The sequence below is a fragment of the Marmota marmota genome, unplaced genomic scaffold, assembly GCF_001458135.2.
Source record: "Marmota marmota marmota unplaced genomic scaffold, marMar, whole genome shotgun sequence".
NCBI lineage: Eukaryota > Metazoa > Chordata > Mammalia > Rodentia > Sciuridae > Marmota > Marmota marmota.
The window spans coordinates 17,474,135-17,487,419 of record NW_026000196.1 but is presented as its reverse complement, the minus strand read 5'-3'; the positions used below and the strand labels follow the sequence as shown (position 1 = coordinate 17,487,419).

At 44.8% G+C, this 13,285-nt stretch overlaps 1 protein-coding gene across 1 annotated transcript in view; it reads left to right on the top strand.

Moving 5' to 3' along the window:
• The window catches only part of Adamts17 (ADAM metallopeptidase with thrombospondin type 1 motif 17), a 344,255-nt gene that overhangs the window by 244 nt on the left and 330,726 nt on the right, over nt 1-13,285 (top strand). Inside the window, 2 exon segments of the mRNA XM_015493124.2 lie at nt 1-295; nt 10,930-11,095. The exon segment at nt 1-295 is cut by the window's left edge and continues 72 nt beyond it. Of these exon segments, the coding sequence (XP_015348610.2) occupies nt 1-295; nt 10,930-11,095 (461 nt within the window).

The window sequence follows — 13,285 nt, the reverse complement described above, 5'->3', positions numbered from 1 at the left end:
ACTGCCAGGAGCTCCGGGGCCCCGACGGCGGCGGCGTCCTCGCGCACCCCCAGTCGCCCCGCGCGCCCGGCCAGGAGAACGCGCCCTGTTGCTGCACCTGCCGGCCTTCGGGCGCGACCTGTACCTGCAGTTGCGTCGCGACCTGCGCTTTCTGTCCAGCGGCTTCGAGGTGGAGGAGGCGGGTGCAGACCGGCAGAGCGGACGCCCAGCGGAACTGTGCTTCTACTCTGGCCGCGTACTCGGCCACCCAGGCTCCCTGGTTTCGCTCAGCGCTTGTGGCGCCGCCGGCGGCCTGGTACTGCCCGCGTCCCCTCCGGGTCTGCCTGGCCGGTTTGTTGCGACGCCCGGGTGGTCTTCGTGGAGGGCTGGGGTGGGACTCCTTGGCGGGAAAATCCAGCCTTCAGAGGAACTGGAGAGAACCTTCTATTTCCTTTCCCACCCTACCCCCCATCCCTCCAGACCTTCCTGATGATTTGTAAGGGAAGGGGATGGGAGGGGAAGAATTCAATTATCAGAATATGGCGGAGGTGGGGTCGCATAGGAATGAGCTGCGGATCCCCCAGGAGAGTGCACATGAAACTGTCAGACCCCTGACTGTGAGGCACATTTTGCTCAGGTGTAGAGAACACTGCATTTTCACAGGTGTGTATGTATGCCTGTCAGGAGAACACTTTTATGTCTGTATCCCATTTATTCTGGGTTGGTGTGTAGGGGAGTAGATAGTCCTTTTGTGCTTTTGAATTTCCTTTAATACTAGGAAAAGGAAGTTTGGAGGGGATCCCAGGCAATCATGGTAACCCCACTCTTGTTGAAAGGTCAGAACCAGGAGAGGAAGAATTATCAGTATCCTTGTTTTCTGTACCATTAACAGGCATTTATCTGGCATCCTACTCCAACAAGGATCACTGTGTTCTTATATTGATGCTAAGAACATGTCTCTGCTCCTCGAAGTCCTCCTTTCCCTAATATCCTGCCCTATTATATTTATTTGAGGCACCTGTGACAAGTACTCAGTGGGCTGGGAGAATTCTTGTGTACTTTTGCTCTGCCTGTGCTCATACTTAATCATTTGACTACACTGGTGCCCAGCCAAACTCTTCTAAGCTTCTCAGTGATGCCCCAAGGAGTGCACATGGTTGGCAGATGGGCTGCCCCCTACAAAGCTTGGTATCAACTCAGAGAATGAAGTGCATGGGTTGTTTCTCTGTCTTTTGACACAACTATCCTCTGGGGAGGCAATTTCTGATATTATTTTGTGTCTGTCCTTACCAGGCCCACAAGACACTGCTCCCCCTATCTCCTTTTATCTTATACCACCATCTGAAATTCTCTGGCCCTTCCCATGTAGTCTGTAGCAAGTCATCAGGAATCTGCAGTAAAGCCAGAAAGCCTTGGGGTCCAAGTTTTTATGTGAGGCTTCTGCTTTATTCTCAGCACTTCTGGAGCATGTAATTCCTGGGATCAGCCTAGTTCTTCTTTCAGGCATTTTCTGAATTCTGATTTTAAGGTGTGATCCATTTTTGCTTGACTGGGAGAAATGGGCTGCTTTGGTAAAACAAGGAAAAGGATATAGAATGAAGGGGGCTTGGTAGTTAATGTGGAACAGGGTCAGAGAATGTGGGCTGTGGGTGAGGAGGCTTAACTAGGAGTGAGAAAGGCTCAGATCACCATAGGGCTCGGGTCAAGGCTGTATCATGTTCTGGGAGGGACTCAAAGGCCCACATCATTTTTCCTGTTTTTGCCAAAGTGTTTCAAGTCTAGGTCACATCACTGTACTGTACATGGAAACATCTGAATCCCATTTGCTGCGGTTTAGTGAGTTTCTGTAGAGGTCAGAGTTTATACTTCTTGGTGTAAAGTTTCCAACGAGGAGCTATCTGTGAAGGAGCTGAGGCTGAAAATCTGGATAACATTGATTTAAAGTCCTTGCAGAGTAAATGCTGAGCCTCCTCACAGATGGCATTTGAGCCCTTTCAGGAAGACTGCCCTTCCCTTTGACACCATGTGAGGGCGCTGTGCTTTACATAAGGGAACACAGCCAAGAGTCTGAGTTCACCCTGTGCCAGTTGCTGGTGGACCTCTTAGATTTTTTAGATTTTAAGTTCCAGCTTGAGCAGACACTGCTGTTGTTTAGTCTGCCTTGTTCATCCCATCCTTCCATGTGAGCTGGACATTGGGCACTTCTTTCCAAGTAGTCAAAAGGCTGAAGGCAGGAGGAAAGAGACAATAGGGTGACTTGGGATGGCCCTTTTGGTGGCAAAGTGGTCCTGGAGGGCAAAGAAAAGAAAGCAACAGAGCATAAGCTTACCAAGTCTGTGCCTCTCTCCATCTGTGGTTGTGGTTCTCAGGGTGGTAACGTGTCAGTCCCTCTTGACCTGTTAGAAACCACTGTCATGGAGTTTTGTGTGATGAGTGTGTCTTTGTCTGTTTATCTGTCTGAGAAGGCTGAGCTACAAGGTATGAAAAGGGCAGGCTATCAAGTAGATTATTTTTGGTGGCTGTGGATGGGGCACCTCCCTGTATCTAAATAATTGTATAAATTAGGAGTTGGCAATTTTTTTTTTCTGTAAAGGACCAGAGAGAAAATATTTTAGACTTTGCAGGCCGTATAGCCTCTGTCACAACTTCTCAACACTCCCCTTGTAGTGTGAAAGCAGCTGTGAATGGTATATAAAAAATGGATGTGACTGTGCTCTCCAAAACTGTATTCTGGATGTTGAGTATCATTTTAATTGCTTGTAAGTTCTGTATTTAATGTCTCTAAATGGTAGTGTCCATTGCAGGGGCTGGAGGAACACAGGTTCTGCTCTGTTTTGCATGAAATCCATGCTGTTTGTGCCCAGAGATGTTTGGTATCTATTTAATGACTCATTATTAGATATATCATTACTTGTTTATGAGGAATAAATTATGCATTCAGTTCTGCCCCCTCTTTTGATGGTATTTAGAGGCATGGGCCTATGGTGTTTCCACTCTGTCTTATCTTGAAGGCTCTCCCAGCTGCACTTTTTGGGACTTCAAAGACCCCAGGCTCAAGGATTAATTGTTTTCTGTTTATGCTTCTTTATTTTATTTATATTTGAAGGAGTTTTCAGACATAGCGTAAACTTTTGGAAGATTTCCTATAACTGTATAATGTCAAAGCAATGAACAAGGTATGTGAGGAAGGTATCTGTACTCCAAATAAATTTACATAAAGTTTGGATTAGCTACCCTCTGACAAAAGCACCAGATCGTGAAAGGCGAGAAGAATTGGAATCCAGTTTAACTTTGTAGGTAGAGAAGGCTGGAGGAGTAGCCCTTTAAGGCATAGAGTGAGGAGTGTTGGTCTTTGAAAAGACTCCTTTGCCACTTGTCTGAAATGAGTGGATAAGGACTTGTTTTAGGCAAAGTGAACAGAGAGGAAGGAAGGGCTGGAGGCTCCCCCCATTGGGTTTGGACTTCTGAGCAGTGGCCACTTTTCCTTCAAAGAGTATTCTCAGATTCTGGGAAGCCACCCACCAGAATCTGTCCATCTCTTCTTGGGCAAGGGTGTACTGTGTGTGAGGTGTTGGGACCAGACATAACTCCAAGGATTTTGGAGCTATAGAACATATAGTCACCCCAGAAAGATTGAGAAAGGGGTAGAAATTACCCAGGGCATACCTCCTCTGGAGTCATAGTCACATACCACAGAACACTTTATTGGAATCTCTGTGGGCTCGATTGGTCAGTGGGTTGGCTTGGTGATCAGCTCACCCTTAATCTGATGGGTCAGCCCAACTGGAGAGTGTGGGGCAATTTTGTGGCTTGTCATTGGTAGTGGTTCTTATAGTTTTGTACAGCTCTTCCAGGCCACTTGGGAACCTTAGATAATGGGGAAAAGAATATAGTTTAGACTGGGATAGATGGGAGCTGAGTTCTTCCAGCCAAGTCAGTACTCAATGAGGTTAGAAGAGGCTGAGAACCCCATTCTCAAGAGGGCAGCCTGCAGTTATACCTCCCCTGGGAGGCAGAGGAATTGCTGCCTCACTCTTGAGAATTTTATCAAATGCTTTGGTTGATGAATGAGAAAATTGCCCAGCTTTATAATACAGCATTACTTCATCCAGTACAGTTGAGTAGCAGTTAGTCTTGGCAAAAGTTTTATGATGTGGAGACCATTTGGATGGAAGCAAATGGACCAAACTACATCATAGCACATTGTTATTGATCTAGGTCTGAGGAAATTACATTGTCCAAAGTGATTGGTTCATATTGCTGAAGAATTGATCATGTACAGGATAAACATATTTGTAAAACACAAGGCATATATTTAGAGTTTTATAATAGAAGAAGGGCAAAAGACAGTTTGAAGTTTGCAGTGTAAAAGAATTAAAGAGAACTCCATTCAGAAAATAACAAGGCCAGCCTCATGGTGGCTTCTTATCCCCTTTGACCTCTCATCCTCCATACTCTTTTCCCTTCCTGATTGTCATTGCTCAGGTGCTTTATCTACCTGCAGATTTTCAGAGCTGGGCAACACCTCTTAGGAAGCCAGGCTTCAGCTTCTTTCTGAACCACTGCCCATGAACATGACCTAGGGCACTCAATTAGATTTCCCCACTTTGAACTTTCATTTAGTTGGCGCCATTAAAAAAAAAAAAAAGTACAAGGTAGGGTGATGAACTGAAGAAATCCTTTTAGACTGATTGCATTCTTGAAGTGTATTTCCTGAACGCTGGAATGCTGCAGCTGCCTGACCTTGGACGTGTGTGATGGGAGATGTTTTTGCAGCCTTTGGGTCTGAGGGAACCACACAGTTTCTGGTTAACCTTTTGTTGTGCATGCTTCTGTGCTCAGCACATGGATTCATGGTCACACTCTTGTTGCTTAGGAAATGAAATTGCACTGCTGGGGGTGGAGGGCTGTGACCTTGAGTGAGTCACTTTACTCTTTTGAACCTCCCTACCTGCAGCCATACAAGAGATAAATAACATCAGCTGTGCATGGCTATTGATGGAACAGAACAAGATTCAGTCAGTGAAATAATTTAGTGAGAATCTGTGACATTAAGGCTTTAAAAACGGGTTTCTCCTCTAGTCCTACAGGCCGTTTCCAGACTTTTCCAGTTACAAATCAGTCGTTCAAGATTATTGCTTGAATAAACAGTTTGTTATCATACACCTGATGTGTGCAGAATACTCTGGTAGGCTCCCAACAAGGCTCAGAGAGAAATACAATGTGGGCCCAGTCTGGGAAGATGGTCAAGATACACATGGAAGGAAGTTGCATCAGAGCCTGCTGGGTAGAAGAACAGTAGAGCATACAGGTGGACAAGCTAAAGGGGCTTGACAGAGACTCTGGGAGAAGGTTAGGCCACTAAGGCCAGGTAGGGTGGAGGCTCAGAGAGAAGAAAGGCTGAAACTGAAGTAGCCCTAGGATTCTGGAAAGAAGGAGTGTTGGCAAGGCTGCCCAAGAGATACAGGCTGTCTGGAGATAAAGGACCCATAAGTTGGCCATGCAATAAGGGGTTTGGGTGGTGGTTTTAGGGGATGAATGGACAGGTGATTCAGGTTAGATGCGGTGGTGCCCTCGGTGCCAACCTAAGCCATCTAGAATTTATCTTAAAGAAGTGGTTCTCAACTTTGAGCCAGTATTGGATTCCCCTGTAGGGTTTATTAAGCTGATTGCTAAGCTGTAACTATGGTCACAAGTCAGGGGAGGGCCTGAGAACTTGCCTTTCTAACAAGCTCCCAGATACTGCTGCTGCTGGCCTGAGATGACACTCAGGACCATTAGCCCAGAGGGGATAGAGAACTTTGCCAGTAATCATCTGGAGAGTCCTGGTGATAGCAATATTGGGTGAGGGTATATGTGGGGACACACGATGACTAGGATTAGGCCTTGGATGGATGAGGTAGAGATGGGAAGAAGGAGACATCACAGCAAGTGACCCCTCTGATCCCAAGGGGAGGCTGACTTTAGAAGACAAGTGTCTGCAATTAGGTGTTTTGCACTTTCACAGGCAGCAGTTAGACTGTCAGGGGAACTTCAAGTGGTGCTTTGAGAGAGGAGCAGGTTGGGAAGCCCCTTATACCTGTATGAATGAGTAGGGAGATGGGGACATTTCTCCCATGGCCACCATGTGAGTCCCCACAGACCCTTCTGAGGCCCACCAGAGAGTCCGAGGCAGGTCTGCAGTCACCAGTCTTCTTTTTCTCCTTGGAAGCAGATTTGCCCACAGAGGGAACAAACTCACCATCCCATTGGCTGGGGCCTCTCTAACTACCTGTGCCAACCCATCTGGACATAGAGAAGGTGACCCCAGGCCCACTGTGGTTAGCAGAGCACCTAAAGCCTTCCAAAGAAGAGCTGGGAGGGCTCACGGGGGCCTTTAGAGGAAGGTGATTTCAACCAAATCTTATGGCTTCGTCCCTCCCACAGAGGGGCAGTGGCCTTCAGTTCCAGGGTGCACTTGTGACAGATTTTCTTTACAGTATCTTAAATGTATTTCCTGTGTTATGTGGCGAGGCAGTGCTCATGTTAGGAGGTGATTAAAGCTTCTGTCTCTCAAGTGTTCTGCACATGGAAGTGGAACCTAGCCTTGCTTGGGGGATGAAGTGGGGTTAGCAATACTTTCTTAAGATGGTCCAGAAACCTTCAGAGCAAGGACTCAGAATAAAGAGAGTTGAAATGTGACTGCTCAGACCTGTTACAGTATCAGGTTATACCTGATACATTTTATTTGACCCACAATTCTTTCATGTAGGATATCCAATCTTGCAAAAACCTAAAATACCTAAGAGCATTGTTTCTCTGAGGGATTATGGTTTCCCTTAAAACCAGATGGCCTCAGGGCTGCTGGTTCTGTCTGCCATGGACATTTATTCCTTCCCAGGTCTCTGTGCAGATGATATTGGAAGCCATTTGCATCGAATGCAGCCAATCCCAGCCTCATTAATGATATTTCTTTGCTGTCCTCATGGAACAGTGGAGGCCTTGGAGGAGCATTTCCATGTATCTTACTTCTCAGAATAGATGGTGACTGTGAGATTAACACAATTCTAAGCATCCCTGCTCAGCTCTGAGGGCCACCGGGCAGCAATTGACTAGAAGCCAGGGCAGTGGGCAGAACCCCACAGTCAGAGAAAGACCCAGGTTCCAAATTCAGGTACTTCCAGGCATTGAAGTCAAGGTACTAGGTGGCCAAGTTCTCCAGCACCCTGTTAAAAGCTAAGGCAGTGGTTCTTGTCTCTGGCTGAACATTGAAATCTCTTGGTGAACTTAAAAAAAAATCACTGCTAGTCTTATACCCCATTTGGCCTGGCATCAGAGGTCTTCAGGGCTATCCAGGCAATTCCTATATGCAGCCAGGGATGAAAACCACCAAGCAAGGGGTACTTTAGGCAACCTATTAGCTTTTCAAGTAATTGTGATATTGGAAAATATGGAACATTGGAAACTATGGAGGAGAAATTCTGATCCTATTTCAGAAGAACAAATTATTAGTTTGTGAAAGTATTCCTATAACATGGTGTTGGGTAATGGACTGCAGAGGAGGAGGATTTATTGGGAGAAGAGAAGATGTCAAGGAGAGATGAGGGCTGGTGAGAACTTTGGGCAAGATTGTTGGAGGAGGACACAGTGACACTTTAAAAGTTTTTAAAATTTTTTTAATGTTTCCATTAGCACTCTAGTCATACGTAATAGTGGGGTTCATTTTGACTTATTCATGAATGCATGTAACAATTTGCTCCATTTTAATCCACAGTACTTCTCCTTTCCCCTTCACCTCCTTCTCCCTATTTTCTACTTTTATGTATAATTATTATGCATAAATTTAAAAAGATAGACGGAAGACCAGCAGAATAGAGGAAGGGGATTGGGGAAAATTTTTTTGACCCATACTAAGTGTACATATTTATGGGACCAACTTTTCTACAGAACTTTTATCACTGGTAATGTGTGGACGAGGTGAGTGTCAGAGATACTTGAGGGAGTCTAGCAACAGCAAGCCACACCTAGGAAGGTGTCAGCCTTTTCACCACTGGGTCTAAAAGACTTGATCAGAACAATTGTAGAGGAAGAAGTTTATTTGAGGGTTCATGGTTTTAGAGGTCTTAGTCCATAGAAGGCTGGCTCCATTCCTCGGAGCTCAGGTGAGGCTGAACATCATGTCAGGAGAGAGTGGTGGAGGGAAGCAGCTCACATCATGATCAGAAAGCAGAGAGACTCCATTTGCCAGATACAAATACATACCCTAAAGCCATGCCCAGTGCCCATCTCCTTCAGCCACACCCTACCACTTCAATTACCACTCAGTTAATCCCTATGGGGGATTGAATCACTGATTGTGTTAAGACTCTCCCAACCCAATGATTTCTCCTCTAAACCTTCTTGCATTGTCTCTCACTTGAGCCTTTGGGGGAACACCTCACATCCAAACTACAACAAAAGGGGATAGTGTGGGCCTTTCCATGTGCCAGCCCCCAGGGTAAGAGATTTGTGCAGCTCCTTTTTCTTAGGCGCTAGTCCTGGCCACAACCTGGCTCAAGGTTTAGGGGCCAACAGAATAAAGGGCTATGAGATAGAGTACAGATCAGTATTCAGTTTATCTGTTTCTCACCTGTATTGCCATTTTCTTGCGTGAATGAATGGAAATCTGTGAGACTGTCCAGAAAAGATACTCTAGAGAAAAACCTCCCCAAGGAGCTAGATTTTGCTTCTGAATATGTATATGTAGGATTTCACACCAAGGAGAGATCTCCCTGTCCCCAAAACAGCTAGCTCACTGCTAGCTGATTTTTGCACTGGAGCTTGTGAATGCAAACACTAAACTGACTGATAAAATTGGCTTTGAAAGTTCAGGACTCGGGAGGGTGGCTGCCTTGGACCTTCCATAGCCAGGGTATTTCCAGAAGAGTCCAGCCTGTTGTTAGAGTTGAGTACATCCTCCAGAGACATGGGGCTCCTTCTGTGTGGGGCTCCATCCCATGCATAACCTCTCTATATCTGAACCATGGAAGTTTTGGCCAGTTGTTTTCTAGTGTCCACACTTCGGCTTCTTAAAGCACATCTGGGGGTGGGGGAGCCCTGTACATCCTGCCACAGCTCCTCTGTCTTCATTTCTTCAACTTCTCCAAAGTATCCCAGGGTACAAACTCAAGTTTTCACTTCAAAGGCGAGGGAAGGAAGCTGGGCTCTCCTGCAGGTTACACAGTGCCACTTTGAAACAGTTTTATTTGGGCCGTAAAATTTGTGAGTTGTTCTTGGCAAAAGTTCTAATGAAATAGAAACCTTGAAATCTGCTTAGAGTGGTAAGTTTGGTCTCACCCTGTATCTTGGGGACTAAAGATTGTAGGTGATCTTATGAGTTGATGTCATTTACTTCCTAAGGGGCTTGGTACTGGTGCATCTTTTTAGAATGGAGGGTGGTCTATCTCATTTGACTTGAGTGAGATCTATACCATAGTTGAGCCTGGAGGAATTGTAATGCTGTGCAGAGAACAGTGCTTCTCCAAGTGTGTGGTTCCTGGTCCAGCTGTGTTCGGGTCATCTGGGGACTTGTTAGAAATGCACATTGTTAAGTCCCACTTTGGACTTCTTTGTGATTTTGGTGCATGCTAGGGTTTGAGGATCACTGGTTTAGTATGTTATAACTTTTGAAAAGTAATGGTGTAAGAGAAAAGAAAGGTGTCCATGACCTCTTAATACCAATCTGCTCAATCTGAGCCAGCTAAGACAGTCTGGAGGTATGACCTAGGAGAGGGGACATTGCACATACCAGTGTACACACCAGCTCCTTCCCCAGCCTAGTCAAGCGTTTGTGGAAAGTTTACTTACCTTGTTAATTCCACCTTGTTACTAAGTTCCCTTGTGAACAAGATGGAAAGCTTGCAGCAGGTGTCTGGGGCAAGAATGACCAATGCTGTCAGCATTGGTTCCCAGGGAGGGGAAAGTTCTATGCACTGAATTCCTCTCCCCCATAGAGTTAAAATTCACTTCATTTAAGCAACAAATTAAAAATCCTAGTTTTTTTTTAAAGATTTCCTTTAATTTACAAATCTTATAATCTTAGCGTGATTTTGCAGTTATTTTTAAAGAGGATTTTGAAACATTTGACCCCATTTACAATGTCACTTACAATTTTTAAACATTTTGAAAAAACAGTCTTCTGAGAAATATTTTGATTTTTATTTTCAAGTTCATTGGATGTCTGGGTTAAAAAAGAAACTTTTCACAAGTATTTAGGCATTCTTATAAGCCTAATAACTTAGTCTTATAAACATGAGAAGGCCTGAGGTCTTCTACACATTCTAATACTATTTGTAACCTAAAAAGATTTTAAAATCACAAGTCTAAATCAATGATATGCTCTAAGTTAAAATTGCAAATCTAATCCATTAGGTATTCTGCCAAGTTCTCTTAACTATTACTCGTTCTGGAGGAATAATGCACAAGTCCCCATCACAAAGCACTTAATACTACAAATCAGACTGACCTTATTGTCTTTGTATTTAATTCTAAGTTATCCCCAGGATTAAGCTACATTTTTCCCATTAGGGATATAATTTTCATTCTAAACAATTTGGGGGTTGCCTCCTCAGATGGACTCTTAGGTTGGTTTTAAAAATAATTTTTAAGGGAAGTTCTTGAAAAATCAATGGAAAGTAACTCTGTCTTCTCTCTGAAAGCACTCAGAAAAGGGTATTATTATACACATGTGAACCCCCACCCCTATTTCAACCCCCCGTCCCAGCCCTTCCAACTCAGCCACTCAGTGGGATGTTTGTATGTCAGACAGACACTTTTGGGCTCAGGTAAATTCAAGCAATTTGCAAAGAAAAAAAGCCCAGGTGTGGAAAACCAAACCATAGCAAGGTGACTTTGTTCCTCTCAAGCCGCAGGGGCCATGGACATGTATGAGTGAGGCAACCAATGTCCTGTTTTCCTTTCCTTTCCTGGCAGGTCGGCCTCATCCAGCTTGGACAGGAGCAGGTGCTAATCCAGCCTCTCAGCAATTCCAGTGGTCCCTTCAGTGGACGAGAGCATGTGATCAGACGCAAATGGACCTTGACACCCAGCCCAACTGCCGAGGCCCAGGTACCTGGGCAGTTCTGCAAGGTTCTAACAGGTGAGTTAGGGCAACATGTCTGGACAGAGCACATGCACAGATGACTCCCACAGTGCGGCACCAGATGTGCTGACATCATATGAGCAAGAACTTCACCTATACAGTCATGTGTCACTTAATGGCAGGGAGATGTTCTGAGCAATCATTAGGCAGTTTCTTCATGGGAACATCACGGAATGTACTTGCACAGGCTAAGATGGCTATTATGTCACTACACAATATGGAACCAGAGTGGTATATTCAGTCTGTGTTTGACTGAAATGTCATTAGGCATGTTGAAAACTATTTAATGGCCCTGGAAGCCACTTCCTTTTCCTTGTGTATTAGAGTCAGTATTTCATGCAGTGCAGTCCTTTGAAAAGGTCATTATTTTATTTCTGCAAGGAATTCATGATCTTGTCCAGGCATTGCCTCAGTTTTATGTGTCAGGACCAAGTTGAGGTCTGAAAAATCTCTACAAGTTTGTTATCAAGCCACAGGTTAGTATCAGAGATAGAATTCCAATTCTAGCTTGATTTCCCTCCTCCTGATGCCCTGGCCAGAGCTCACTTACTCTTCTAGTGTAGTGGTCCTCACCCCTTGTTCATTAATTAGAGTTTCCTGGGGAACAGTGGTTCTCAAATTGTGGCCCCTGTTCCAGCAGTATCAGTAATACCTGGGAAGTTGCCAGGAAGGTACATTCTCTGGCCTGAAGCCAGACCTGCAGCATCAGGAACCCTGGAGGTGGACCAGTCATCTGTGCCTTCCCAGGCCTTCCCAGGGATTCGGATGCATGCTAAGGTATGAGAACCAGTGCTTTAAAAATGCCATTCATTGCCTAATATCCCCATCTAATTGGCCTGAGGTATGACTTGGGTATCAAGTGTTTTTAAAAGTGATTGTGATATGCAACTTGAAGTAGAACCCAGAACTCCTGTATTCTGCACCTCTATTTTGAGCATCCTTTGTGTTTTCTGTCAGGTGTTTAAGAACATCTCATGGTGCTGTGTCCACAGCAGTAGGCCTGCAAATGTCCCTTGATGAAGCTGGATTACCCACAGTTCATGGGTGACTTTTTCTCCCAGGAGATCATGGGGCCCCATAGCAGACCTTTGGGAGTTGTGCTTTTGTAGTTTAATGTTATCTTTGTATGAAAATGTGGGGTGTCTCAATTGAGTATTTGTGTGACCATGGAAATAAATCAATGATGTGACTTTCCTCAAGAGTAACTTTGGAATTTGTAAGCAAGTCTTGTGGCCCAGCTCAGTCCCTGCCTGTAGAACATTATGAAGTCTGGTTATCACCCTCCATGGCCTAGTCTGTATGTGGCAGGCAGATATTAGAGATGACTGTGCTGGATAAAGTCTACTCTGAAACCACCGGAGAGCTTTGAGTCATACATGGAGAGAGAACACCGCTAGACCTTAATATTTTTCTCTCTTCCTTTCTGCACCCTATAAAAGTGGGGAAAATGGACCTCAGCATAAAATTATCAATTAACTAAAAAACACCCTTTAATATGAAGCAGGATTTTTCGTAAGTCTTATGGTCATGCACTTGATGTCAGTGTGCTATTTTTACGGACCCTGTTAGGTCAGTTTTGTGGATCTTTTTTTGTTTTCAGAATGACTGATAGTCATTCTAAGTCTTTGTGTACTTTTTGCAGCTGAGCTGAACACACTGGTTGAATGGCAGAGGGATTTCACTGAGGCATCAATTCTCAGTTGTGTCTGCACATTGGCATTGCCAGGGGAGTGACAACCCCCAGTGCCCAGGTCCCCTCCCATTGCCCTTTTAATTAGTATGGGGTACAGCCTGGGCATCTGGCCATGTAAAAGCTCCCAAGTGGTTCTGATGTATCAAGTTCGGCTGGTGTTGAAAACCCCGTGCTAAGGAATATTAAACATGAGTAATAGCACCTGTGGGCCAGCGGAAGTAGATTTTCTCAGCTGAGAATCTTTAAGTAGGGCCACGCAATAAAACCCAGGGCAAATGTATTTTATTCTCCCTCTTCACTCAAACCAGTGCTCATCAACTGCCAGTCTCTGATCAGAAATGCAGCATGCTTGGGGATGAGATAATGGAATGTTTGTCTAATGACCTGCTTCTGTCCTTTTTAGGGGAGAGATACCAAGAGTTGCTGACAAAATGACAAATGGTGCTTGTGTTTGCATTTTTGTACCTAAGACTGGCTTCGGGGCACATTTTTTT